Source organism: Pseudomassariella vexata (assembly GCF_002105095.1).
Source record: "Pseudomassariella vexata strain CBS 129021 chromosome Unknown BCR38scaffold_1, whole genome shotgun sequence".
In the NCBI taxonomy this organism is placed as follows: Eukaryota; Fungi; Ascomycota; class Sordariomycetes; order Amphisphaeriales; family Pseudomassariaceae; genus Pseudomassariella; species Pseudomassariella vexata.
In genome coordinates, this window is record NW_024467956.1 from 1475548 (window position 1) to 1502187 (window position 26640).

Consider the following 26640-nt stretch of genomic DNA (forward strand, 5'->3'; position numbering starts at 1 on the left):
CCATCTAGTAAGCGGCATGTTTCTTACGGATAGTGTTCGCTTGAAGCAATTGTTTCGACGATGATGAGTAAAGCATCATGCGTTTATCTCAAAGTAAGAGCATTTGCAATTAGAGGTCGCGCAACGAGACGGTCAAACAGGTTGCGTCCAATATTGGCGTTGGTGGTAGCTCGCTTTGGTCTGGCCATTGAGCAGACTCCGAGTCTGGCCGTTTTGAGACAATCCTTGAACCGGTAGCGCTTATCGAATTTCACTGTGAGCGGCACTGTCCAATTGGTTACATTCGAATCGCACATCGACTTCGGACCCTTTGCGAGAAAAAGAGGCAGACTTGTCGCCTTCGACAACAAGCCGGCGAGGAATATTCTCCAAGGTGCGATCTTCGATTTCGGTCCTGGGAGGCTCTACTGCCGCTTTTATTTTTTTAAAAAAAAGTTGCTCACGACCGTGCTTGTGTAGGATGCTTCGACCTTCTAGGTACGTCAAGGGTACCCTTCGATTCCTCTGCTGAACAATGCAAACGTCGCGGTCAATGTTCTCTTTATGTCCCGTCTCCATCCTATGGGCACTGGACTGGAGTCAATGCTGAACGGTCGCCATTCATGCAGGTCTCCCACGCTCGACGACTAATTCCAACGACCAACTCCAGGATCCCCACTCAACATCAGAAGCACCTCTTAACGGCCGGAAAGGCACCATGCGATTCGTCGCGAGTCTGAGACTTGACCCAGCAGACTGAAGGTAGCCACACGCAATACCTAACTCATACCGACGCCCACCTAGCCAACCTTGCCTAGACGACCTACCAGCCCTAGGCTGCATCTAGGGCTTGTCGAAGACGCTCGATCGCTCGACCGAGTCCCAGGTTGCCCCCCCCCCCCGTACCCGTCGGGAAACCCGCACGGAAGACCTACAAGGCTTGGATAAACTACATCAAGCAGCAACTGGAAGGAGCCATTGGAGCATTGGCGATTTATCGCCTCCCAACACCATCACCATGTCGTCTGCCGACAAATTCAGACAGTCGTCTGGCGGCAAAGGAGGCTTTTTCTCCCGAAGCAAGCATAAGAGCGGCGACAAGCGCAATCCTAACGAGGACAACTACGACGCGGCATCCGTTCATTCGCAGTCGCGTCCCTCTCACTCGAGACATACCAGAGACTCGTCGGTAGTGTCGATTGACCGTCCCACTACCCCCGAGATGGGTGTCAACAACACGGCCGGCGTCATCACGGCCATTCCATACGATGCCACCCATGCAGATAGACGAAGTCCGATACCTATTGAATACCTGCCGCGGGCTGAACAGATGCCGGTGAGGCGGGACCCTCTACCGCATCAACTTAATAAGTCTACCAGTGATTATCACCAGTACCCTTCTTTCGACGCTAACGCCCTCGCAAACATGGCGAGTACTCACCTCTCGGGACCACGCCCTCCTCCGCCAGCCACGGCCAATATCACCATGGCGTCGACGGGCCAGAGGAACACTCAGTTCCAGCAATGGGGACCGGGGCAGGCCACGCAGATGCCTCGCGGTAGTTATGCCAGTTCCACGCATTCTCAATACCCCCAGAGATACGACTCGTATGCACCGTCTTTCGGGAGAGCCTCAAGGGAAAGCGACCAGGCCAGCATATTTTCAGGTAATGGAGGACCCCCTGACCTTGCCACCACACCGCGCTCATCGAGACTGTTACCAGCACTGCCCAGTGCCGCTTCGCAGAGCTCCTTTGCCTCCCACCAATCCGATAGATCTTCGCACCGTTTAACCAAGTTTCCAGGCGGCGGATATTCGCCCGCAGCCACGGGTCCCGAAGGCTTCAACCTCACCCGACCGGACGACGACAGGGTCACCGAGCAGATGTTCTACGAGCTGATGCAGAAGCGAGGATGGCACAACCTCCCGGAACAGGCCCGGCGCCAGATGATGGCATACCCCCCTTCCAAGAAATGGACCCTGATTTACCAAGACCGCCTTACCGAATGGCAGGGCGAACAGAAGAGGAGACAAACCGCAAAGATAGGCCAATATTCCAACGTTGACATCACTGTCTTCTCCGACGAAGAGGGATCGCCGGAATGGTATGTGCGCAAGGTCATGGACAACAGCCTGGATGCGAAGGGATTGGGAAGCCTCGAGGTCAACCTAAGAACACAACAAATAGGTTGGGTGAAACGCTTCATCGAATGTCAAGGTCAGGTGGCTCTCACAAACGTGCTTCTTAAGATTAATCGCAAGACTGCCATGGGACCTGCGCAACCAACCGACCCAAAGGGCAGCGAAAAGAATCTCGATAAGGAGTACGACATTGTCAAGTGCTTGAAGGTTTTGCTAAACAACAAATACGGCGCCGACGATGCTTTGGCTCACCAGCAAGTCGTCGTGGCCTTGGTGACGTCCCTCATCTCTCCGAGGTTGACAACAAGAAAGCTCGTCAGCGATGTTTTGACTTTCTTGTGTCACTGGGAGGAGGGGAACGGACACCTCAAGGTCATCCAGGCCATGGATGTGGTCAAGACCCAACAGAACGAGAACGGCCGTTTCGATGCTTGGATGCGCCTTGTCGAGGTCACTGTCGACGGCCGTGGAAAGATGGGCAGTCTCGTCGGAGCCAGTGAGGAAGTCCGGAGCGGCGGCATAGGCATGGAGAACCTCCTCATGGAATACGCCGTTGCCACGCTCATTCTTGTCAACATGATCATCGATGCGCCAGAGAGAGATCTCACACTCCGTATGCATATCCGGGCGCAGTTCGGTGCTTGTGGGATCAAGCGGATCCTCACCAAGATGGATGCGTTCCAGTATGACCTCATAGACAAGCAGGTCGAACGATACCGCACCAACGAAGCCATTGATTATGAGGACATGCTTGAGAAAGAGAACAGCAGTATCAAGGACAGTATCGAGGGCGAGGTCAAGGATTTGAACGACCCAACCCAGATCGTAGATGCGATTCAGCAACGCTTGCAAGGCACAAAGACCCAAGACTACTTCGTCTCTGCGTTGCAGCACCTGCTTCTCATCCGCGACAACGACGGAGAGGAAAGGTTACGCATGTTCCAGCTTGTAGACTCGATGCTCAGTTATGTGGCCATGGATCGGCGGTTGCCGAACATGGACCTCAAGCAGAGTCTCAACTTTACAGTACAAAGCCTGTTAGATAAGCTGCACACCGACTCAGAGGCGCGACAGGCTCAGGATGAGGCCTTAGAGAGCCGCCAGATCGCCGACGCCGCTATGGCCGAGCGTGACGATATGAGGGCACAGCTAGAATTAGGAGCAGACGGCTTAGTATTAAAACTTCAGAAGCAATTGGAGGAACAGTCGAGGTTTATCGAGGCTCAGAAGCGTCAAGCTGACGGCTTGAAAGCTGAGCTCGAAAACATGCAGACGGTGCGGTCCAAGGAGGCTCAGCGCTACGAGCTTGAAACGCGCGAGTTGTACCTAATGTTGAGAGACGCGCAGGATGTGGCAGCTTCGCAGGCTGTTAAGAGCAGCGCCGGCACCAGTGGCAACACCAAGCTTGTTGATGAGGATCCTGCCCGTATGCAGGGCATTCTAGATCGCGAAAGGCTCATGGAAAGGCTGCAAATGCAGATCGAGCGTCAAAAGACGCAATACAAGCTGGAGGGCAGAGTCTGGGGCGACAATGTCGGCCCATCAGATCGGTTACGCGCCCTGCGCGAGGAGATGGATGGGTTCTCGGCGCCGGAAGGTGCTGGGCTTCCGCCTGCCGGTTTCACTAACAGCGGTATGTTTGGTACTGTAAACAGGCAGACCAAGATTGCCAGAAAACCCCTCAATGCCCAAGACGAGGCAGTTGTTGAGGGCGACGAAGGGGACGATGGGGAAGACGGGGGAGATGACATTGTTTATGAGAAGCCAAGAGTGGTGGAGATTAGGAGGCCCGTCATGGATCCAAGACAGGCAAGCAACCTGATGAGTGAGATCCAAGCCAAGGGCAAGAAATACGACGCCAGTGATTCGGAGGATGGTGATGGTGTGACTACGGGTCCTTCACATCCCAGTCTCGAGTCGCAATCGCCCATCACGCCCAGCGAAAATGAGCCGCCGAAAATCGAAATTACGGGTGCTTCCTCCTCGGCGCCCGCTCCTCCTCCACCACCTCCTCCGCCGCCGCCACCCCCGCCGCCAATGCCGGGCCAGATCCCCGGCGCTGCACCCCCACCGCCACCACCTCCCCCGCCACCACCTCCCATGCCTGGAATGCTCACTCCTGGTGGTGGTGGTGCTCCTCCTCCTCCACCGCCTCCTCCGCCACCACCCATGCCAGGAATGGGCGGTCCTCCTCCACCTCCTCCGCCCATGCCTGGCGCTATGTCTGGTCATTTCTTGTCTGTTCAAAGTACTATAGCACCTACGACAATTGGTCTACCTGTTGTCAGACCCAAGAAGAAGCTCAAGGCTCTGCATTGGGACAAGGTTGATGCCCCTGAAACCAGTCATTGGGCTGCCCATGCTCCCACCGCGGAAGAAAGGGAAGAAAAGTACTACGAGCTCAGTAAGAAGGGTATTCTCGACGAAGTCGAGAAGCTGTTCTTGGCCAAGGAGATCAAGCGAATCGGGGCGGGAAGCTCTAAGAAGGATGACAAGAAGCAGATTATCTCCAGCGATCTGCGGAAAGCTTACGGTCAGTTGAAATCTCTTCTTGTAAGACGTGTATAGCCGCTAACAAGATTTCAGAAATTGCTCTTGCCAAGTTCTCCCAACTATCTGTGGAAAAGGTTGTGCAGATGATTATTCATTGCGACAAGGATGTGCTTGACAACCCTGTAGTCATGGATTTCTTGCAGAAGGACGACCTATGCAACATATCGGATAATATTTCGAAAACAATGGCGCCGTATGCCAAGGACTGGACGGGACCCGAGCCCGATGGGGGAACCCGGGAACTCGATCCATCCGAGCTCACACGCCAAGATCAACTCTACTTGCAAACAGCATTCGAGCTACAGCATTACTGGAAGAGCAGAATGCGGGCTCTGGCATTGACGAAAAGCTTCGAAGCTGACTACGACGAAATCAACGAGAAGATTCGACTCGTTGTCACAGTTTCGGAGTCCCTCCGAGACTCGGTGTCACTAATGAACGTGCTTGGTCTCATCTTGGATATCGGTAACTACATGAATGACGCTAACAAACAAGCGCGCGGCTTCAAGCTCAGCTCGCTCGCGCGTCTTGGCATGGTGAAGGACGACAAGAACGAATCTACGCTGGCTGACCTCGTGGAGCGCATCGTGCGCAATCAATACCCAGAATGGGAGAACTTCACGCAGGACATCGGAACCGTGATGTCAGTGCAGAAAATCAACATCGAGCAGCTGCAAACAGACGCCAAAAAGTACATCGACAACATCAAGAATGTGCAGATGTCGCTTGACAATGGCAACCTGTCCGACCCTAAGAAGTTCCACCCGCAGGACCGCGTCTCCCAGATCGTCCAGCGCTGTATGAAGGAGGCGCGTCGCAAGGCTGAGCAGATGAGCTTGTATCTCGAGGAGATGACGCGCACGTACAATGACATCATGGTGTTTTACGGCGAGGACCCGGCCGACGAGAACGCCCGACGTGACTTCTTCGCCAAGCTTGCCTTGTTCTTGAATGAATGGAAGAAGAGTCGCGACAAGAACATTCAACTCGAGGAGACGAGAAAACGCAACGAGGCGAGCATGAAGCGGAAGCATGCCCAGCTCAAGATCAACAATGTCGTCGAGGGCGGTCCAGCCAGTCCGGCCAGTACCGGGGCGATGGACAGCTTACTTGAGAAATTGCGCGCCGCAGCACCTCAAGCAAGGGATCAACGCGATCGCCGACGGAGAGCTCGGCTCAAGGACAGGCATCAAGTGCGCATTGCCTCTGGGCAGAATATTCCCGAGATCAGCGAGGTACCCGAGGCCGAGGCAGGGCTACGCTCTGACGGCACCGTCGCCACAGATCCCAACGGCGATCAACCCATTAGTCCAGGATTGTCGTCCCCTGGGGCTGGGGAGGGCGGAAGTGAAGATGGACTGGCAGCCAGGGCAGAAATGCTTCTGAGGGATATGCGCGGTGGCGGCGACGGGGCAGACGACGATGGAGATAAGCGGGACAGCCTGAGAAGAAGCGCCGCCGAAGAACGGAGGACGAGGCGGAGGAGGTTGAAGGCCGGCAGCGTCGCGAGCAGTACAGGAACCGGTGACGGAGATGCAGAGGTTGCTGTCACTAGTCCCACGAATGACGAAGCGCCGCCAGTACCGCCCATAGTGCTGGAGGAATGATGGAGTGGAAACTGGGAGCGGGATTGATCTATCAATATCAAATACGTCGAAGGCGATACATAATGTCTACAACCACAAAGCAGCGATAAGCAAGCCCATGGCGCTCCAAGACGACGATTCGTGGGTCGGTGTCCTGTCAACCAGGGAATAAGCGAAGGATATTATTGGGGAGCCCACCACAGCCGGCAGTGCACCTCTTGGAGCTCTCGGCACATCCACCCACCGGTTCGATACTACCAACCTTTTTCGCTTAACCGCAACGCCCAACCATTTTGGTCTGGACTGTTGCAATTCTGTTCGGGCGGTGATGGGAGTTCTTGGTTAGGGGCTCGCATTAACGGGGGCTCGGTCAAAGTAGGGACGTGAACATATCTCTATTGTTTGAATGGTCGAAGCCGAGGCAGAGGGATGAGGCTATGCTCGGTGCGGTTATAATATAGCATACTATATATTAAGTTGTACGAATAGAGTACAATTGGCTTCTTCAACTTTCTGCATCTATTAACGGTCTTGACGCAGAAATTAGGAGGTCGTCACCGAGTTGGATGCACCCAGAAGTATTCAAACCTGCGGAAGTAACAACAGCAGTCTCATAGATACACCACAACCCAATCCCGGACTCCGTATATTGGCGGGATGTTTCGTCAGGGTAAAGTTTTTCCTTTCTTCCTCATACAAGACCGGTTTCATCAGGACAGCCCGGCGGTTACACGATTTGAACACTTATTCATCTAAGTTTCGTTTTCAACGTTACTCTACTCTTCATCTCATATCCGACCAGAAATACCAGGCCATCTCGTCACCTACGTTACTCATCTACTCATCAAAGAAGAACGGCGTTCTTACGACGAACGCCGCCGCCGCCGCGTCATCCAAACCCCACAAATCCTTTCCACAGCATCCTCCACCTTCTCCCCTTTCCGAAACTCTCCCTCCACAAGATCATTCAGCTTCTCCCCCGTCATCCTCTCCTCATAAAGGATCAGGAACTCTCTCGCCTTGTCATCCCATACCTCTTCTACAAAGCGAAAAGGCTCCAACTCCCCTCTCACCCTCTCCAGGTCAACCAGCAGACCATGCAAACGCCGGAAGATCTGCATCTTCTGCTCCGCCATGCGAATCTTCTGAAGCCTGCGCTTCTCAGCGTCGCTCAGCCACGCGTTCATGGTTAGGATGGACCGGTGAATGGCGATGCCCTGGGCCCCGCTGGCGAGCACACGGGCGAGGATGGTGGGTGTGGTCAGGCCGCTGGCCACGTAGGTGGTGTGCAGGAGGGCATACTGGCGCTTTAGGGCTTCGTGGCGGGGGAAGGCCCCTTGCATGTGGGGGGCGGCTCCTTGATCGTCGACAGCGGTGGCTGGTGGTGGTAGTTGTGACTGTTGCTCATTTCTCTCTTGCTTCTCGTTGAGCTCGAAAGTGCTTAGGGTTGGGGGCTTGGTGGGGGGAGGGGGCCAGATGTGTCCCCACGTCTCAACATCAACCTGTTGAAAGGGGACATGGCCCCCGTGTGTTTGAGTCCACTGAGTTGAATGGAGATCGGATTTGTGGGGCTCTGGTGTCATTGATTCGGAAGAAGATGATGGAGTTTCCATTTGCCCCTGAATCTCCCGGTTGGCTGCGTTGGGAGGGATTGAGTAGAAGGCGTGCATTATTGTTAGATATCGCCTTCTGGTTTTTCTTATGATTGGACAGGGGGGTTTTCGGATTTAAAACGGCCGTATGAAAGATTTCTGGTCTCCGAGTCAAGACTCAAGGGAGTGGACGTCGTACGACGGACTCTACTGAGACCTCAAAGAGAGGAAACGTTGTTCTTCATGGTGTGGTATTTATACGCTGTATTTGCGACGTGTGGCAGGCTTTGGAGAAAGAATCGACTCAAAGTTATCGAAATCGTCAGGTATCTCCTATACCCAAATCATTTAGTTAGACTGAGACGGTGGCGTGGATCCGGTTGAAGTCGAGAATTTCCGACCAAGTCTTTTGACGTTCAAGTACAACGGTTGCCGCAAACCTTGCAGGTTCCCACGGCGCATACCGTTTGATCGAATGTAATTTGGTTTAACGTGTACTTGCAAGTCTTCTTCGTGAGGGAATTACTCAACAAGAGCCTGTAGGCTGCGGAAAGCCTCTATGTACGAACCAAGTTGCCGCTACCCTGGCCTCTAACATATTCATCAGGTAGACTAACAAGGGGCGAAAACCCACGCCTACCAGGTGATTGACGATTAAATGAGAATGCTCCAATATCTTCTGTGGTTCGTCGATAAAATAATATATGATGTAACACAACGAGTATATGTAGTCCTGGTTACAATCATCGGCTTTGGCCGTTTATTGCTCATATAGTCAACGCAGCGTATCCAACCACCAAATCCCTTATGTGTCGAAGTTATTTTTCGACTTTGGAGTCCAAAAGGTCCCATAGTATGTTCCTATTTACGACTCACGAATATATACATCCATCCGGTCCCGGAACCGCTCTCCGTCTCTCCCACCTGCCAGGCAGTACAGACTGAGTATCAAATTTGGGACCAGAACCATTATTCTGGTGTCGGGGTCATGACCATGCCTGTGCTGGACTAAATTGCAACAAACATTGCACCTGCTGCTTTCTCCATATTCAGTCCGCTGCTGGAGGCTTGAGGTCGCTTAGGTGGAGTGTGTGACTACAGCCCATGATGTAGGCCCAGCACATGTAGATGCTTTGGAGCACACGTATGCTAACGGACTTGTCAAAAATGATGTTTATCGCCTCTACCACTGATCTTGATGTGGCAGATTGACATAAGTCCCGGGCCACAGACAAAACAAAGATATTTTGCCATTGATGGAAATCTGGACGATGTAACATCGAAAGGACTTCTCATCTCGCCGTATTGCATCTTTGTTCGTCATTGCCTCCAACATTACAGCCAGCCCAACGGCAGCGGAGCACAAGCTTGAGCTCTGCTCAACTTTGATGGGAATACTCCGCCGACAACAAGCCGCAACTTTAGTTCAAACCTCCCTGTATGAATGATTTCAAGTCAGCGAACAAAGTAGGATGATGAAGAAAAAGTATACTGGTATTCCGAAAGCATGATCTACACCTTGACTATTTCTCCCCCTGGGTATTCGCAAGGTAAGTGGGTAGGTCAAACCCTGAGTTGCACCCACTCTGCAATCCAGGGCATCTGCGACATTCAAGTCTTAAAGAAAAGAGAGCGCAATAACGACCAAGGAAAAAAAGGAGGCAAAAAAGCCAACCACCCTTCATGCAGAATGCGACATGACTATACTGTGGTTCTCCTCCCGTACCGCATCGCTTTTATTCATTCCGTACTCTCCCTCCTCAGGGTATTGGTCTGCATCGATCTACACGTCTGCGGTAGTACGTTTCGGCCGCTTCTGCGCAAAGAGTGTGGGTGCTAGTCCCTCAAGTGTGCAAATCGGCCGTTACCTGGCTGCTGCCCGAAGAGAGGCCCACCGTGTCCGTCAAATACGCCTGGCGGCGCTGCTGGGCTGGTACCGCGGCTGCTGGGGGCCCCGACCGCAGCACTCGTATTGCGCCCAGCATTTCTGGGACTCAGAACCCCCAAGCCACCCATTCGAGGGCTTTGCGGCACGCTGCTTTGTCTCGTCTCCCTCCGACCATTCTTGGCACTTCGCAACTCGGCCTTGACGCGGTTGAGCTCATTATCTCGATCGCGTACAATAGCTGTTTGTTCGTTCAGCATCCGTGTGAGTTCGCGGGCTTCACTCTGCGCTTGGATCTTATTGACCTTAACGATGTTGTCAGATGCCTTGCGCGATAGCTCTTCTACTTGGCGCTTTAGGTCTGCTTTGGTGTCTATGAGGTCCCTCGTTCCCTGCGATGCCTGCTGGAAACGGTCCCGGAAGAACTCCACCTCGTTCTCTGCCAATGTGACTTTCTTTTCCAGCGCTGTTATCTTCATGCTATTGTTATCGTTGTCTTTTCGGAGACGAGCCATTTTGGCGAGCTCGGGGTTGGCTGACGTCAAAAGAGATTCGTTCGCCTCCCCGAGTTTCCTCTCGAGTGTGGCATTGGTCTTTTTGAGAGCATCAATCTCATCCTGGGCGGATTCCAAGCGAGCAGATGTAACATTAGCTTCTTTGCGGGCGGCATCACGCTCCGCTTGGAAGGTGCCGCGGTCTTTGAGAGCAACCATGTATTTCGGTTGAATTTTCTTGAGGGATGTGACCCAGCTGTCAAGTTCCTGTTTTGTACGGTCGCTGAGTTCGCGGAAACTCTCTCTTTGAGCCCTAGTCTCCTGTAGTTCGGCTTCCAACTTTAAAATCTATTATCTGTTAGTAACCGACCGTACTGGGAATAATCCAGATCAGACTTACCCTTGTTGAAAGTGTTTCAAGCTTCTGAACAGGGACAATAACGGCTGCTTGGTTCGGACCTGCTGGTACCAGAGTGCCACCTATCAAGCTCCTCACAGAGTCTTTGATCCGAGATGTTTGCGAGACAACGGGGGGCTGACACGTTTTGGCACGTTTGGATGACATTACATCCACCTCATCCTGTTCATTTTTGTTAGTGTCAGGTACTGTAATTAGAAGGCCTCTGTGAGAGAGCACGTGAGAGAGGAAACACAACATGGTTGGTTCACTTACATGAGAACGCTTACGGCCAGGTGGTTGTTCCACCACACCGTTACTTGATTGAGTCGGTTCTCCCTGGGAGCTTGCATATATATCAAAAATGCCCTCAGGAAGCTCTTGTGGCTCCCAGTAGAAGTCATCTTCATCAGCCGTTTCCATATAATTTGCGAAAAGCTCCGCAACCGCGTGCGGCTCCTTCATATGAAACTCATGCGGGAACCCATGGTCAGGCTCCTCGATAGCCTCTCGCGCCATCCATAAGGCAGCTAATAGGATATGCTTCCGCTTGAGCGGATCCAGTTCGGCACGGATACGCATGTTGATATGTTGGATACTAGCCGTTGTCACAAGGGTCAAAACCTTCAGAGGCGTGCCATCATCTCTAGCGGGCAGGAGCTCTTGGTCGAATGTGTGGTCGTAACCGATGACGATGTCAAAGTCCTTTGGAGGCAAGGCCATATCATCGGCTGTCGAATAAACCATAACAGTAGGATGTTGGGTTCCTGAAGAGCTAGCGTCATCTTTGCCATTTGACCGTATTTGGCGGTAGCCCCCGGTTCGGACAATATTGTTGATAAGATCAAAAACTTGACCTGGCCTTGTCAAGATGAGAACCTTTTTCTGAGACTCTAAGTGGCGTAGCCTATCGAGAAATTCTCCCACAAATGCCAACTTGCTGTTTGATCCCTTGACGTGCTTTGTGATTGCATCCGGAGACATCGATGGCAGTGTTTCCAAAAATGGTGGCAAATCACACAGGTCGAACAGGCGAATGAACACGTCGTCTATCTTTTCTACCAAACCTACGTCGACCTCTCGATGCGGCACAACAGTGAAGGCAGCGTTGAAAGCCTTGAAGTATTGGCTAGCCTCGTTGATGACTTCAGTGTACTGAGGACGTATGCTGCTGGCTAGAGGTAGAGTGACCAGGTACTCATTCGGCGCGATCGAGATAAGTGGAAGCAGGCTGCTGGGATACTCCTGTGACTCCGTATTTTCGGAAGATTTCGACATGCTCTGAAGAGGCACTTGAGGATAAGGGTAGTCCATCATCATGTCGTCGCTTAGAATTGATGGGCTTGCAGGCGCATTCCCTTCTACCAAGAGGGACAGCGCAGAGGGGTCCAACGTGGTAGGGGGGTCAGCCGGTGCGGCATCATAGGCCGCCGGCGGAACTGCATTGAAATCATGTGCTGAACCTGGGTTAAAATCCCCAGCTGGGGCTGCACTGAAGCCTTCTGCTGGCCCGGCGACCAGGCCCTTTGCTGGAGCTGCAATGTGTTCAGCCTGAAGAGAGGGGCCGTCAAAAACTGGCGCATCCAACTGCAACAGTTCATTGGGGAGCGCCTCGTACGCCCGAGATACAGCCTCATTCTGGTCCGTCTCCACAGAAGGCAACAGTGTGGACGGGGACACCAGAGCCGGGCTGCCTTCAACCGGCTGCTCCAGGTCCAGGGCAGTCTCGAGGTTTAAAGCCTCTTCTGTCGGGGCATCGGCAGTGCCGATGCCAGCATTGAGCCGCGTCGCATCAAAGTTGATCTGGCGGTAACTGGCCTCACGGATGCGGCGAAGTCTCTCACGCGCCGACATTGGCGTGCTTGCGGTTGATGTGTCATCCATGTTAGTCGAGTTTACTTGTCGTACGTCTTGGGCAGGTCGCTGAGACCAGGACGCAGAATGCTTAATCTGGCAGCCCTCGACTTCACTTTCACCAGTGGACTGGTCCGCGATGTGCACAGGTGATGCGATGCCGTTGGAGTCGACTTGTAAGACTGGTACGCGACTCAAAAGGCTAGACGATGAGTTCCTGGTGTTACCATCCAACTCACTAAGCGCCTGGCTAGAGTTTTGCGAATTCTGTACCTCCTCCCCGGGACGGAGCGAAACTGTTCCTGGGATGATGTCGTTGTCGTCGTCGTCGCTATTGCCGTCGTAAACTGAGAATTCTCCGGCCGATTGAGATCGGCTTAACAGAAGATTTTGTACAATCTGAGCTGCCTGCGAGGAGTGCTGCGATGGTGCAGCACCGTTCTCATACACCAAGTCTTTGGGTGCTGCTTCCTGAGACGTGTCGGGACCCTCGAAATCTGGTGATCCAATGGGCGCGTTGTTACCTGCTTGCGAGTGATCCGAGTTCGTTGGTGTGACGTCGTCAAGATCGAAAGGTAATTGTGACTGGAATACGAAATGATCAAAAATAGATGCTGATTTCGTAGATCGTTCCAACAACGGGTCACCAAGCACGTCAGCTTCGGGATGCGGTAGGCTAGTCGATTCGGATTGGGTGGTTGAGCCTAGGCCAGTTGCAAATCCGGAGTTGAGCCGCCCTTGTAAACTTGGACCCTGCACTGGCTGATGCGAAGGAATCTCGGTTGAAGTTGACGCCAATTTACGCGTAGAAGCAGTTGATTGATCCTCAACGCGCAACTCGTCTGGCTCCACTAAGCCTCCGTAGTTTTGACTTCCCGCTTGCAGCGCTGAGTCCACACGAGATCCGCTACTTGTGCTCTCCGTGAGGGAATTCCCAGACAGCTCCTGAGAGTCAGGAATGGTCCTTTGGCTCAGGTTGACAGGACGCCTGGCGGCAACTGAGGACTCGTCGTCTCGGTAACCCCTTTCCGTTCCTGTAGCTTGACTGCTCTGCGACAGAGATACCTTGAGGAACTCGGTTCTATCGATGGAAGCAACTTCCGGCAGCGCAATCACGAAATTGGTCTGCAAATGCTCTGGTGCCTTCTGTGCGGCGACTGAGCCAGCTTGCGATGAATGCACGCCACTTGTTCCTGATCCTCCAATGTCTTGTGATTCAAGCTCGATAAATCGAGACCGTAAGAACCGTCTTCTTTTGCGCGCCCCACCGTCCTCCTGTTCGTGCACGTCCGAGTTCCCCCTCCGCGAGTGTCGCCTGCGATGGTCGCGGGCTGGTTGGGCAGCCTCGTCGTCCTGGAGCTGGGAAGAATCCACTTCGGGCGATGTCTCGTCCAGCACCGCGCGTACTCTCTTCCGCACTCTCTTGATCTGTCTCCAAGCATAAATCGCGTCTTCTGTCACGTTCTTCTCTGATTCCTATGGATGCAGTTAGTCTTGAGAACCTCGAGAGGGTCGAGAAAAGGTACGCACCCAAGTTGCATCGTACGGTCTACCAGTAGCCGGATCGGTACCCTTCCAGTCGACCAGGCACTGGCGCCTTCCCCTGTAATCCCTTTCGTCGATTATGTTGTTGATCTCAAACCAGTCGCTGCGTTGCCCCGAAACCTTCCGTTTCGATTTCCGCTTCTTGGGCTTTGACGTCCTCCGGGTTGTGTTTGGCCGCTTTTGATCATTCGAGGATTTGGGAGTCGGCGTTAAACTTTCCGTGGTCATTGACGCCACCTTTCACTTCAGGACGATCTGCTCTGACGGTAAATAAATCCCATGATTAGCAGCAGCGCACAAGCTAGCAGCAGAAGAAGAGATAGCCAGCGGCGGTTGCTTGAGCTCACCACAGCGGATCGTCCTGCACCTTTCGGGAGATTTCGATGGATGCTCTGATCGCGATACACGCGGACAAGGGTCTGGGCAAGGCGGAGTGGCTGGAGTTGTGCTTATCGGCCTCTCAAAGCTTGGCGGAAACCACTAGCCACAGTTGTCCGCGATCGTCAACGAGGTGAATGAACCACAATCTCTGCGCACCTTTCCTGCGCGCACGAGAAGGCAAGAACGAAGCAGATGACTCCAAAATTCGTCGAATAAGTTATGATCAAGAAATGGGAGTAGAGAGGTTAAGATCGCAGCTGGTGTGAGGTGAAAATGAAGAAGCCTCTAAGTCGCCCGTATCTGTGAGGAAAGTTTGACTGTAGGTTTCCCCAGCAGCGGGTGGTGGGACACTGTCAAGTTTCTCCAAACCTTGTGATGTGTTGGTGAGCTACCCAGTGAAATTGTCCTTGTGGAGTACAATCTCACAGGTAGTTGTAACTCCGGCAGCTGAAGAGTCGGAAAGCAAGCCCGACGCATAAGGCAAGCATGCAATAGATTGTTGCGGCCGGTCACCTGTAGCCCGGTTGCTCTTTCTGGCCAAGTATTATGGTGATGTATAACCTGGACACTCTGCTGCATTGGCCAGTGGGATCTGCTATGTAGATAGGCTTATTTCACTTCGCAGTGTACTGCCAGTAACTATTCTGATAGAACCCGGGAGTGCATCATATTCACGTAGTTGTATACTCACACTGACTTTTCACGAACTGGGCTGACCAGTCCGTGCTTAATCTGTTATAAGATAATGCCAACTTATCGCTACACAGTACACATGATATTCCGGGATATCCCAACTGAGAAATCAAAATATCTGCAGGACTGGCATAATAACCTCATCATAGTCTTTTGCGTCAGCATATATCTTAATTTACTTCGAGATGAGTCCTGCTTATGAAGCTCTCACGCACTACGCATCTAGACAATTTGCCCTTTTTCAACACTAACGCAGACTGCAGCTTATGTTAAATACAAATGGAGCAGTTATGTGCAGTCGAAATAATAAGACATGGGAGGACATCATTTAAAATCCACGGGTATTGGATCTACTCATTTTCTTGAGGTGCCGGGGGGCTAGTTGAAACTGGGGTCGAATACCTGGGGTTTGTTAGTATACAGATGCTTTCAAAGAGGGCTCCCGTTGACTCGAGGACACACGGTATTCATAGAGCATCAAGTTTTGAAGCTCATAGGTCTAATTCATTTACGGATTGATCTGCAATAGAAGCTCAAACTAGGAGGGGATTTTGAAGCCTATTGTCAGACCTTAAAACTACCAAAAATACCTCATTCTACAAGCGAGTGGGTCCCTCGTCTTTTGACGGTCAATTTGGTCCAACACCTATGCATATATCATAGGCTTTCGTCGAGGGCTATCATAGCACTCATTCCTGCGGAACTGTCAAATAGCGAAACTATGGCTAGGTGATAGTACGGTCTGCTCCGAAGCAAAACAAGTGCGTCGCGCTAAGTCTCTTGCAGGTTCAATGATGTTCGGTTTGAAGGCTGTATTAACTAGTATTTTGTCCTGTCCTTCACTTGCACCTCCCATCAAAGACCAAGGTAAAGAAACCGGTTCCCGTATTCAAGGTATTACGTACTCTAATGAAGAATAGACACAGCACAAACACTGGTCACCACAGTGCCAAGACTGTTGTCGACCAACCATCCACGAACCACGATCCATCGCTTTTGATCAACCCCATTCAACATAATCCGAATTCAATCACAACTTATTCAACGGACTGGTTGAAAACAATATATGATAATGTAACGAATATTGTTGGGCGCGCACTTCAAAAATAATGAGCATGGCTCTTTAGACAGATAAATGACATCTCGGGGATTGAAATCGCGGATCCATCCGCTCTTTCTTCTTTTTCTCTATTTACGCTTATTTCTTGAATTTCCTAGTTATCTCGAGTTTCCTCAACCTTTTATGGTATAAATGTCATCTGACTTCCTTTCCCTCTTATATTATACTTTGGGGTCTCTCTTGGCATGCATTCTGTCGAACCAGATCGGTTCCCACACGCGTTGGTTCGGCTACTAGGCCCTTCTTTTCCATCTCGCCATCTGCACCGATCTGGAACTCTGGCGGTGCTCCTCCACGCAAAGCGGCACAAGTCACTCCAATTCAAGCCAGGCGACAAGTGCTCACCACCAACCCCTTCTAGATCAACGGTGGCGTTGAATTCCCTCTTCCATTCCCTGTGCAGTACCTTCCCCGTCTTCTCGCCCAGTCACCCACAGGAACTCTATCAGTGGGTCGTTCAACCCGCAACTCAAGTTCCCTAAACCCGTCGTCCCAATAACGCCTATCCTAAACCTCGAGCTCCCTCGCTCTGGGCAACGGCGGCTCGGGGGTGTCAGGGTACCGCAGCTCCCTACTTTTCAAGTACATCTCCTGCTGGTTCTTGAATTTCTCATCTAGCCCCGACACTCCATCGTCCCTCTCCCCTCCGGCACACCCAGATAATCATCCAGTAACCCCCGAAACCTAGCAGCGATCACCTGTTCCCCGCTACTATCCCCATTCATCAGCATGAAAACCGCCACTTTCGCTTCGGCATGAATGTCATCTACGAGCTGAGCCCCTGAATCCCGGCCGCTTGAAAAACGAGCCACTCGCCGCCGTACAACGACACATGCATCCCATAGCGTACAAAAAGGGGTCCTTATCCTTCCATGGGGAAGAACTTCTCTCCAGCGTCCATGGCGTCGTGAGTTGCTCCGCTACTAAACCAGAGATAAAATACCGCAACCACATCTCTATGTGCCGCACCGACGACATGATGCCCCCTCCGCCTACGAGCGGTGTGTCGAGCCATCCCTGCCTTGCCGTCAGGCTGGTCAGCAGATCGAATGAGTGCCCGTGCGCCAGGACGTGCTTCTCCCTGTCTCTTTTTACAATTTCTAAAGCGTCTGCGATAGGTGGCGCAAAGACCTCGCGGCGTCCGAGACGATAGGGCCTAGACCGAGGCGGTGCGAGAGCGCGTCTTTGATTGTGGCGCGGGAAGTAGCCTAGGGATCCCGGAGGGCGCAATCAACGCCAAGGGGTGGTAGAAAGCTAAGCAGTGCTTGTCAGGGATTCGTCACGGTCCTTGGAAGCTTGGTCTAAAGTGTGAAGGAGGAAGATGGCTGTGAAGGATTTGGTCATTGAGGCGATATAATAAAGCGTGTCTGGGATTGCGGGCACGGGTTTGTCGTTGTTGAGCATGGCATGCCCGAAGGACCGGGGAGGTATTAGTGGGTACAAGTGAGTGTAAGTTTCTGGTTTCTGGGATAAGTTACCTCGAAGACGGTATCGTCACCATCGATGTCGGCGAGGAGAGATTTGGAGCCTGCAAGGAGTTTCTGCGTTCTTTCAGAAACTGCCTCGTAGATTCGTTCAAGATCCTCATTACGGGCAGAACCCTCGTCACTCCCAGTGGCCATGATGGGGATCTGATCCGCTGAGTAGGCGACAGGGATTACACAGCCGAGGAGGCCAGTAAAAGCCGGTATAATTGACTTCAACGCGTGGTCCGTACATGCGAGGGAAAGTAGGGATTATTATCTCGCATTTCAGCCACTACCTTGATCTTTTAGCAGGGAGTGGCAATCCCGGGGGCAGCGTAGCTTGACTTGGCAGACTGTAAGCGGTCGACGCAATCAGGGGTCCTTTTCTGAGCAGTGTTCTCCACCCTCGGCCTAAACTTGGCCTGTGCTAAGCTGTAGTAGTGATAACTATGTCCTGGCTTCCTCAATGGTATTTCTTTACCGTTTGGCTAAGGGAATATTGTTAACAGGGATTCCCCGCACCTAATCCAGCATGTCGTCTTTCCTAAGTGGGAAACACACGGGGTCCGTTATTTATGGACTTTCAGAATCACCCTACTGCATAGTCACTTGCTTTCAGCTTGTTTCAGACTTGCGTTGCGTATCAAGCCTGGCAACAGCCAATGTCGCCTGACTGAAAACAAGACCATACTATGCATATCCTTGGATTTCCGCAACTGTACGCTGGTGACCCGCTGTAGATCCACAGCATAGACGTGGCAATTTTGTAATCAAACGACGTGTTGTAGGCGAGTTCCCATTGGTCAAATCGTTCTGACGGCGTACAAAAAGCGGTCAGGTCATATTACTCATTACCTTCACCAGGCCAAGCACTACAAGCAGAAGTTTCTGTTTGTCTTATTCACCTTGAAATTGCCTTTTAACCAAGGCGATTTCTCGGCTGAACACATTCATTATCCATTAACTTTTCTCAAGCCAGCAGCATACAACCAACCCGCCGGCATCATGTCTTCGAGCGCTAGCGCAGGACGTAGTGACTCGCGGCCTGGTGCGTCCACGGCGGAGCGCGAGGTGCTTGGGATGTTGAAGATCATCAAGAAAGACCGGCAAGACCGGGAGCGGGCCATCATCGCCGTAGTGCGCCCGGAGAGCATCGCCCAGCTCGAGGAACGAACGGGACCGTCCCGGCTGAAGTTTTGGCGCGGTAAGAAAGAGACGCCATCAGCTTCTGCTGAACAAACGTTGCAACAAGGCACGGAAGGCTAACTTATAAATACCGTTAAAGGCAAGACACCAGTTCGAGTGACCAGCTCGGACAACTTGCAAGCAACAATCGACGAGATGATGCATAAAAGAGCACGCCACAGTGCCAGCTCGCACCTCAGCATTCTCGTCAGTAAAAGGATAGACAGCATCCATTTCGACGTCCCTGCGGACGTGCAAACGCTGAGCATCTTGCGTGGCTCGTACGAGACGACTCAGAAAACGAAACAGAAACCTGCGGCACACTCAGTGCTGCTCGTCGAGGGTTCATCCACGTTTGCGTCGGTCCGGCTCGACAGCTGGCAGGGTGAGGAGAACGCAAAGCAGCACTCAAAGCACGAGCTGTACCTTGGCGACGGCATCTGCATCGCCGTCGACATGGCGCCGGGAACGGCGTGGGCCGACTCTGGTCCTCTGGCGCGCATCTCACAGACGGACAAGACCACCATTTACGAGAGCATCAGTCGTATGTACGACATGGATATTGTCGCAGGACCTGGAGTAGGGCCATCAGGGCCAGTCGCAGTAGTAGGGGAAGATATGCCCTGGTGGGTCAAGTGGAAAGAGCCCCTGGCCGCCATCCTGGGCATTGTCAAGGGCGACGGCAAGTCAGCGGCGGGCATCAAGGCCTCGCATAAGGGGCTGTACGTGCAGTTCCAGTTCGGTGAGGAGGCCATGCAAACCGTTGAGAAGGGCATCGCGGTAGCTACCGCCGTCTCGGGTGTCCTTTCTGCCGCGGGCCCCATCGTCGGTGCCATTACCTCGGCCCCGGGCGTGCGACAAGTCGCCATCAATGCGCTCTCGGCTGCGGGGCCAGTCGCCTTGCTGAGCATGGGCGTCGGTGCCGCCATTTACTTTGTGCCCTGGCAGGGTCTCTTCGGCTGGCTGAAGGGCATCTTTGCGCGCCTGTGGGAGAAGATCTGCTCTCTTTGGAAACGACTGATGGATTTCGTACGGCGGAAACTCTTTGGGACCGGCGAGGGAAAGCTCACCGAAGGAGAGTCGGCTGATGCGGTGCCCTTGAAAATGAACAAGCACCGCCCGCCTCCCATCCTATTTTGAGGGATAACATATGCAAGCTAAGTCCGTCTTTACTGCTATCACTTTTGCACGGTGGTCTTTAGTATTTCTTACTTTACAGTCGTTGCTACTCATAGGTTATAGAATGGTATACTCTCTTAGAAGGACTATATAGACACTAAGAAAAGATTGCAGTCTGTCTTCCCATCAAGGATATTTAAATACAAGACGGATTCATCCCACTAGTAGCAGTACCATCAAATACACGAAACACGTTTGTGTATAAAAGTTAAAAAAACACGATATAAATATAAACTCCGTTTAGCCTTATAGATAGAGTATATTAATCCAGCATGAGAAACTCTCCTATAGGAAAAGGATTGCTCCTAGCTGCAACGGACGTTCATTGAGAGGACCGCCTTCTTAACCTGATCCAGATGCATAGCAGTAAAGACCACTTGAAACAACTCACCTTAGAATAGGAGGATACCTTTATCTACGGCAACATCTGATACAGTTTGAAAAATTTCATGGCTTCCGCTTTAGAACCTCCTTTGCCCGCTCTTCCTGCTTTGTCTCATGCCGCCTATCCTCTAACTATTGTTTTTTGTTCAGATGATACATGAAGGCCCCCATTCATAATGTCCAATACTCCTCACCTTGTCTTTTTTTGACGCCATACACCGCAAGGTGCTAACCTAACTGTTCAAATTAGAACCAGTACACCCTAAGAGCAAGGAACTATGCAACGTCCCGACCGTTCGCTAGCCATGTTAGGTAGGTATCCAGTGGCCATGTTATGACCGAAACTTCTGACAAGTTCATCGACAGGCGCCCCTCTGTATTCATCCAGTGGCATCCACTATTCGATTTCTGGATTGACATTATGCCGCACAACTAGTCCCTCTTGGCGATAAAACAGACAGCTGGGAAACGCTTGCCTATCGCTCGTTGGGGTATGCCGAGGTATCTGTTGGTCTATTGGTCTGTTGGGTGTGTTCCAAAGGTAGAAGACTACTTTAGCGCCTGCTACCGTGAGGTGGCTCCGCTATCAGAGAACACGACCTAGGTACCACGTCCACATGTTTTCTCACTCGTCATCTATAAAATACCTGCGCCACAGTGTGGCTTGCAGCGCGGATCCGCCTTGGCTGCGACTTCTTTGATGCATCTGAGTCAACTCGATTCTCATTACATCGCCAAATTTTACGGGAACATGCCACAAACCACATGCCACTTTGCAAAACCGCTGGCGCAGTCCACGCGGTCCGAAGTGCTCGAGTGGAGATTTCCCAAGCCGCACCACCAATACGTCCTTACAGGCAAATCACGGGCGGCCTGGCATACGGCCTTCCTTGTTCCACAGCTTAACCTACTCCTAGACGCCGGGTTATTAGTCAACAACTCACGCCCGAAACAAATATTCCTCACGCATGGCCACAGTGATCACACCTTTTGCGCCCCGGCCTTCTGCAAGCGCGATGGGCCGCCCGACGTCTATTGTCCCCTCGAGATGAAGACCGTTTTCGACCAATTCGTCATGACCAAACGGCTGCTCAACCTGGGTGGCGAGTTCCGCCTGAATGAAGACAAAGACATCGCACAGGACGACGAAAATCTTTCTGTTGGCACGAAATGGCTGCAGTCGCACCAGACCCATGGCCTGCAGGCCGGGGATGTCGTGTCTCTGCCTCTGACCAAGGACATCACCGCCACCGCTTTCGCCTGCGACCACACCGTCCCCTGTCTCGGATACGTCTTCAGCATGAACAGCCACAAACTGAAACCCGAGTACAGGTCGCTCTCGGGACCGGAGCTGAAGGCTCTCCGCACCTCGGGCGTCTCGATCACAGCTCCGCATGCGGCCCCGATATTTGCCTTCCTGGGCGATACGACGGCCGCTACACTTGCTGCAGAGCCGAGTTGGCTCCGGGGTGGGATACCGGTCGTCATTACCGAGTGCAGTTTTCTTCACGAGGAGCACAGGGCTCAGGCTGTCAAGACGAAGCACACGCTTTGGAGTGACCTTGAGAAGATTGTCCGAAAGTGGCCAAGGACTACCTTTGTGCTGACCCATTTCAGCCTGCGCTACAGTGACGAGGAAGTGCGCAGGTTTTTCGCCGACATGGCGGACCCGCCACCAAATATCGTTGTTTGGGCTGATGGCTGGGCTGATGGTATCTAGGAAAACAATTCCAAGTATGCCATCAGTAATTGCATGACGTTTCACACATGAGGTTACATATTGGAGTCTAAAGCAGTCCGGTGAAGATGTTTGACGAACGAAGCCCTACTGGACAAGATCAACTTATGGACAGCCGAGATGTCTCCATTCAGCTTTCCAACAGGGCCTGGCGTAGAATAGCCCACGTGCTCCCGAGAACGGTCTATCGCAGGCTCCCAGTAAGCATCGATTCATTCATGTTCTTCGTAGGATGGCAGACTATGATGTCTTTCTAAGGAGCCTACTCTGACGTGGGGTAATAAGACGAGGAGGCCCGAGTGATGCACTTCAGTTACTATAGATATACAAGAACCTAACTGGCATCCTAGATAGTGATGTGGACTTAGTTTATTTGGGAATAAGAACTGGCATAGGCCTTGTGACCACGGTCAATTGTCTGTTGCGTCATGAGGTTCCCCTGTATGACGCCGAAGAACCGCTGTCCGATGCTTTCCTAGCCTGTATGTACTTGTTACAGATATGCACAGTTCCCCAGAATTTCATATGTACTACTGGGATTCCAGAGATATATCCCGCCTCATTCTTTGCACAAATGTTGACTTCTATGCGTATCTCAGTAGTTCAAATATATCCAAAGTCAGGATGACATGCTTCAATCCAAGCAAGTTCAAGTAAGTTACTTTGTATACTTCCAGTGTCAAGAATGAAACTATTTCCCCCACTTTTCTCGTGTTGTCTCGCGTTCTTGGGGAGTCGGTATCTTTCTACCTTAGCTCGCCATATGCTATAACACCAATGGTCCAACTGACAATAGAGTCTTGGTTGAGCTTCACGAGGATGTTCAATTGAGTCGCTATTGAAATTCCGATTTTCTTCGAAGTGAATCGTGGGAATAGCCTGGAGAAAGACTGAGCCTCGCCGCCAGGGCATCAGCTCCCTTGACTTTTGTCTGGGACTGGCGCTATCCTCTCCCCTCCCGACTCGTTCTCACCAGTATGCTCTATATTTGCTGTTAATTTTTTCACCTCCCAATCGAAGGGTTTCCGCCCATACACAATCCAGAAGGGCACGAAGAACATGTTCCTCACATCCGCCAACTCCCTCTTGGCGTCAGCGATTATTTGATCGACCTGTTGTTCCGGAAGCCCCGAACCAGAAACCAATATTTTCCGTGTCGCCATGAATGGCCAGGTCGTACGGTTGAACCGGCCGACCTCTCTCAGCCTCGGATTGTCGGGCCATGGACTCAAAGGCCACGGAAGCCTCTTCTCTACTACGTCCACGAACCCAGTCTCGATGAGCCAGCCTTCGTACTTGTTCGTCACGAGCATGTCGCGACCCAGCGCGGCGCCGCTCGAGAGGAACAAGTCGGCCCAGCGCTTGAAGGCGGATCCCTCGGCGGTGCCTAGGTAGCGGTAGGGATCGGCGGTGCTGTCTTGGTACTCGATCCATCCTCCGGGGTTGAGGTTATCGAAGGCGTGCTTCATAACAGTTCTGTGGTCGTTAAAGCAGCTGACGCAGAGCCGCAGGTGAACATAGTCGAATTTGTGATCGTAAATCCATTCTTCCTCGGCATCTTCCTTGATGAACTCGCAGTTGGGGACGGAACTGATGAGGTAGGTTAGCATTGTGTGCTTCCGCCAGAGAACTCGAGGTTGTGCGAGATGCGTACGTTTCAAGGTCGGGTTGGATCTTACTAAGATCCGAACCGACGACTTTCGAATGCGGATTTTGTCTCGCAAAATCCAGAGCCCATATACCCGTCCCAGTAGCCACATCCATGATCCATTCGGGGTTGTAAACGGGGGCGCAAGCCAACTTTCCCTCTAGCAACAAGGTCAAATTGGCGTGCTGCATGTCCAGACGGTCCTGTTCTGCGGGATCATTTGGCAAGAAGTACTTGCCCTGCTTGTAGCCATGATACGTCCTGCCATCATGTCCTGTCACTGAGTCGGGTTCAATGATGGACTCCCCTGATGGAACACGCGGTGAGTCGTTGTCACCAGAGAAGAAGTCATCTGGCTGCCAGTTGTTGTCCATATTTGGAAGACCCAAGCCCGGTTGGACGAATGGATAAAAAAGTCGCGAAGTTTTGCTTGGAAACTATAGCTGCCGGGCTTCTCTGTGATTGGATGTAAGATCCGACCGATTTATCGTTTCGTACTATCGTTTCGTACTAGTTGACGTTGCCCATGAGTCGTTGATCGAAGGGTGCGCTGTTTTCAGAGAAAGGTGACTCGTCATATTATTATTCCCTGCCCCCGTTTCACCCGCTTAATAATGCATGTGCGCCACATTCTAGATCGGTTTAGACGGCCTGAATAGTAATCTTGAAACTCGCTGATATTGGTCGATCGCCAGCAGCCCGTGATCTGAATTACTGTGGCGCTCTAGCGTAGTGCCAATTGCGTGAAGCCAAGGCAGTGTGATGCTTGGGTTTCGATGGACTATAGCTGTGTCTGGTTGTGCGTTTACCTGCACCTGCTACTTAGCCCAACGTCACCTCTGCCAGCTTAGCTAACCTTTCCTCCACACCAATACATGCGTCTTGACACTATTATCCCCTGGATTATAGATATCCCCGTCGAAGAAAAGTAATTATTGTGTGCCCCTGGCACAACGGATGTGTACTGGGTGTAGCGCTCGTGCCAATTGTCTGTAGATAGCCCTTCCGTAGCTGCAGACTCCTGGGAGTTAAGTGCCATCATCATCACCACCCCCAATATAGCTCTGTTTCCTGTACTACCCACAGTAAAACATAAATTACAAGTTCAGCGGCATATCCAAGATGCAGAATGCCTGCAGCAGTCCGAAAACTGCAAGAACTACCAAGTTTGGTTACCACTTTCCAATGAAGTCTCCGTCTCTCGTACTAGGTTGCCGGCAATCAAATTTGTCTTGCACTTGCGCAACAGTTCAGCCGAGCTCTAAAACACGACCAAGAGGACCGCTTGCGCCGAATCACTGCAGGTAATCAATGCGGGAAGGACACTGGATATAGCCTCTCCAGTTCATAGCCTCAACGTTGCCGCTCGACATGTTATCTCGGTAGCAATAGGAAATCAGGCGGGTGCCAATCACAAAACGAATCTACTCGTGATCACGGAAGCGAGGAAATACACGAAATCTGACCTGCAGGAGGATCAGAACGGCTATGGCCTATGTCGATGGTATTTGTAGATTGCACCCGCGAGCCTAACACACAAGTGCAAGCGATTGAGCAATACGTAAACTGACTGGTGCTGACCGACGGTCGCTTTTCATTAGATTGTGCTTGCTCGTGTGGTACCGGACTGTAGGGAGAGACCTTTAACTGGCAACACCGATGCTTCTGCTTTGCGAACTAATGGACCCAGAGTCAGGAGGAATGCTTCTAAAATTGGTTCATACGTATGGTTCATTCTCAACTCCTTGGTTATTGGAAATGACTTGAGGTATCTGCTGCTAGCGTCTGCGGAACTTTGCTGTCTATCCTTGGCTTTTGTGACGATTCCCATCCTCATTCCTTTCTCTCTCGAAGTATTCAACGAAACAAACGCTCACGTTTTTCAGTAGGCCAGTATCTTCAGAATATTTTCGACCTCTCCGACATCGATAGTCCCCTTCATCGAGTCCTCCAAGCACGACGAGTGCATCCACACCCGCGAGCCTCCCTTCCGCAGTCTCAGCTTGTCCGACAGTGCTTCTACGTTACTACTCCTCACTCCTCCGCCAACAATAACCTCGATACCATTTGCCGCCAGCTCGACCACCCTCGCAAGCGTGTCCACATTCCCTATCGCATTCCCCGGCCCTGCCGAAGTAAGAACCGCATCAAACCCACACTCACTCAGCGCCCGTAGTGCCTCCTCGACACGCCTGGTTTCCCCAGTCTTCTGGTAATCAATAACCGCATCAAAGGCCCGATGGAAAATTACTTTATACGGGCGCGCAGCTTCCACAAGCCTCCCATTCCTCTCCCCATCGATTACCAACCCCCGACCTGCCGCAAGCCGCAAAATCCCGAACACAAACCCGTCACCTCTGTCGAGGTTCATGAGGCCTGAGGTCTTGAAGTCCTGGATCGACAGCTCCATGCTGTCCACCTCGGCGTCGCTATACACGAAGTCCGGCTGGTCAGAAGGTGGACCACGAGGCCGGATCATGACTCGCACGGGGATTGTGAGAGAGCTGAGCCGGGAGAGGTCATCTAGAGATGGTGTCAGGCCGCCTGCTGGGTAGGAGCCGGCAGCATTGAGCTCGACGCGGGATGCGCCGGCTTGGGCGGCGGTCTGGGCTGAAGCGGGGCCGAATATGGGGATTTCGAGATTGATGGGCATTATGACGAGTTTTCAAAGAGAATATTTGGAATCGAATAAGTCTCGCGCCACAGAGATCAAAAGGCTACTGGCTGGATTGTGTGCCAAGAATCTGTCTCGTAGTTGTCAACAAGATTGAAGCATAGTCCCTGCTTCCGAACTCAATTGAATGGAGGGTTGCAAACT

General features: G+C 52.1%; 7 protein-coding genes across 7 annotated transcripts; 3 read left to right on the forward strand and 4 right to left on the reverse strand.

Annotated features, from left to right (window-relative positions):
* Positions 1 to 733: 733 nt before the first annotated feature.
* BCR38DRAFT_7763 (uncharacterized protein) lies at positions 734 to 6524 on the forward strand. Its single transcript, XM_040865631.1, has 2 exons — positions 734 to 4655; positions 4709 to 6524. Exons 1-2 carry the CDS (start codon positions 998 to 1000, stop codon positions 6280 to 6282), a joined length of 5232 nt encoding a protein of 1743 aa, XP_040720895.1. The 5' UTR covers positions 734 to 997; the 3' UTR covers positions 6283 to 6524.
* Positions 6525 to 7124: 600 nt separating this feature from the next.
* Positions 7125 to 8036, reverse strand: BCR38DRAFT_519733 (uncharacterized protein; the record flags this gene model as incomplete). Its single annotated transcript, XM_040865143.1, has 1 exon — positions 7125 to 8036. The coding sequence occupies exon 1, from the start codon at positions 7929 to 7931 to the stop codon at positions 7125 to 7127; it is 807 nt and encodes a 268-aa protein (XP_040720896.1). The 5' UTR covers positions 7932 to 8036.
* Positions 8037 to 9689: 1653 nt separating this feature from the next.
* On the reverse strand, positions 9690 to 14256 carry BCR38DRAFT_479809 (uncharacterized protein; the record flags this gene model as incomplete). The annotated part of the gene is made up of 4 exons (XM_040863205.1): positions 9690 to 10580; positions 10633 to 10812; positions 10906 to 13959; positions 14014 to 14256. 4 exons carry the CDS (start codon positions 14254 to 14256, stop codon positions 9690 to 9692), a joined length of 4368 nt encoding a protein of 1455 aa, XP_040720897.1.
* A 4283-nt stretch (positions 14257 to 18539) lies between these two features.
* On the forward strand, positions 18540 to 20286 carry BCR38DRAFT_519735 (uncharacterized protein). The gene is made up of 2 exons (XM_040865144.1): positions 18540 to 18892; positions 18974 to 20286. The coding sequence occupies exons 1-2, from the start codon at positions 18694 to 18696 to the stop codon at positions 20011 to 20013; spliced, it is 1239 nt and encodes a 412-aa protein (XP_040720898.1). The 5' UTR covers positions 18540 to 18693; the 3' UTR covers positions 20014 to 20286.
* A 901-nt stretch (positions 20287 to 21187) lies between these two features.
* On the forward strand, positions 21188 to 22156 carry BCR38DRAFT_331877 (beta-lactamase-like protein; the record flags this gene model as incomplete). The annotated part of the gene is made up of 1 exon (XM_040855098.1): positions 21188 to 22156. One exon carries the CDS (start codon positions 21188 to 21190, stop codon positions 22154 to 22156), a length of 969 nt encoding a protein of 322 aa, XP_040720899.1.
* Positions 22157 to 23085: 929 nt separating this feature from the next.
* BCR38DRAFT_330051 (S-adenosyl-L-methionine-dependent methyltransferase) lies at positions 23086 to 24196 on the reverse strand (the record flags this gene model as incomplete). The annotated part of the gene is made up of 2 exons (XM_040854925.1): positions 23086 to 23764; positions 23829 to 24196. The coding sequence occupies 2 exons, from the start codon at positions 24194 to 24196 to the stop codon at positions 23086 to 23088; spliced, it is 1047 nt and encodes a 348-aa protein (XP_040720900.1).
* Positions 24197 to 25696: 1500 nt separating this feature from the next.
* BCR38DRAFT_416432 (copper homeostasis CutC domain-containing protein) lies at positions 25697 to 26619 on the reverse strand. Its single transcript, XM_040859099.1, has one exon. The coding sequence runs from the start codon at positions 26473 to 26475 to the stop codon at positions 25705 to 25707; it is 771 nt and encodes a 256-aa protein (XP_040720901.1). The 5' UTR covers positions 26476 to 26619; the 3' UTR covers positions 25697 to 25704.
* Positions 26620 to 26640: the final 21 nt, after the last annotated feature.

Coding starts and splice junctions, on each gene's coding strand:
- BCR38DRAFT_7763 (XM_040865631.1), top strand. CDS start 998: ATGTCGTCTGCCGACAAATTCAGACAGTCGTCTGGCGGCAAAGGAGGC. Junction 4,656..4,708: donor CGATCTGCGGAAAGCTTACG/GTCAGTTGAAAT, acceptor ACAAGATTTCAG/AAATTGCTCTTGCCAAGTTC.
- BCR38DRAFT_519735 (XM_040865144.1), top strand. CDS start 18,694: ATGTCTTCGAGCGCTAGCGCAGGACGTAGTGACTCGCGGCCTGGTGCG. Junction 18,893..18,973: donor CCGGCTGAAGTTTTGGCGCG/GTAAGAAAGAGA, acceptor ATACCGTTAAAG/GCAAGACACCAGTTCGAGTG.
- BCR38DRAFT_416432 (XM_040859099.1), bottom strand. CDS start 26,475: ATGCCCATCAATCTCGAAATCCCCATATTCGGCCCCGCTTCAGCCCAG.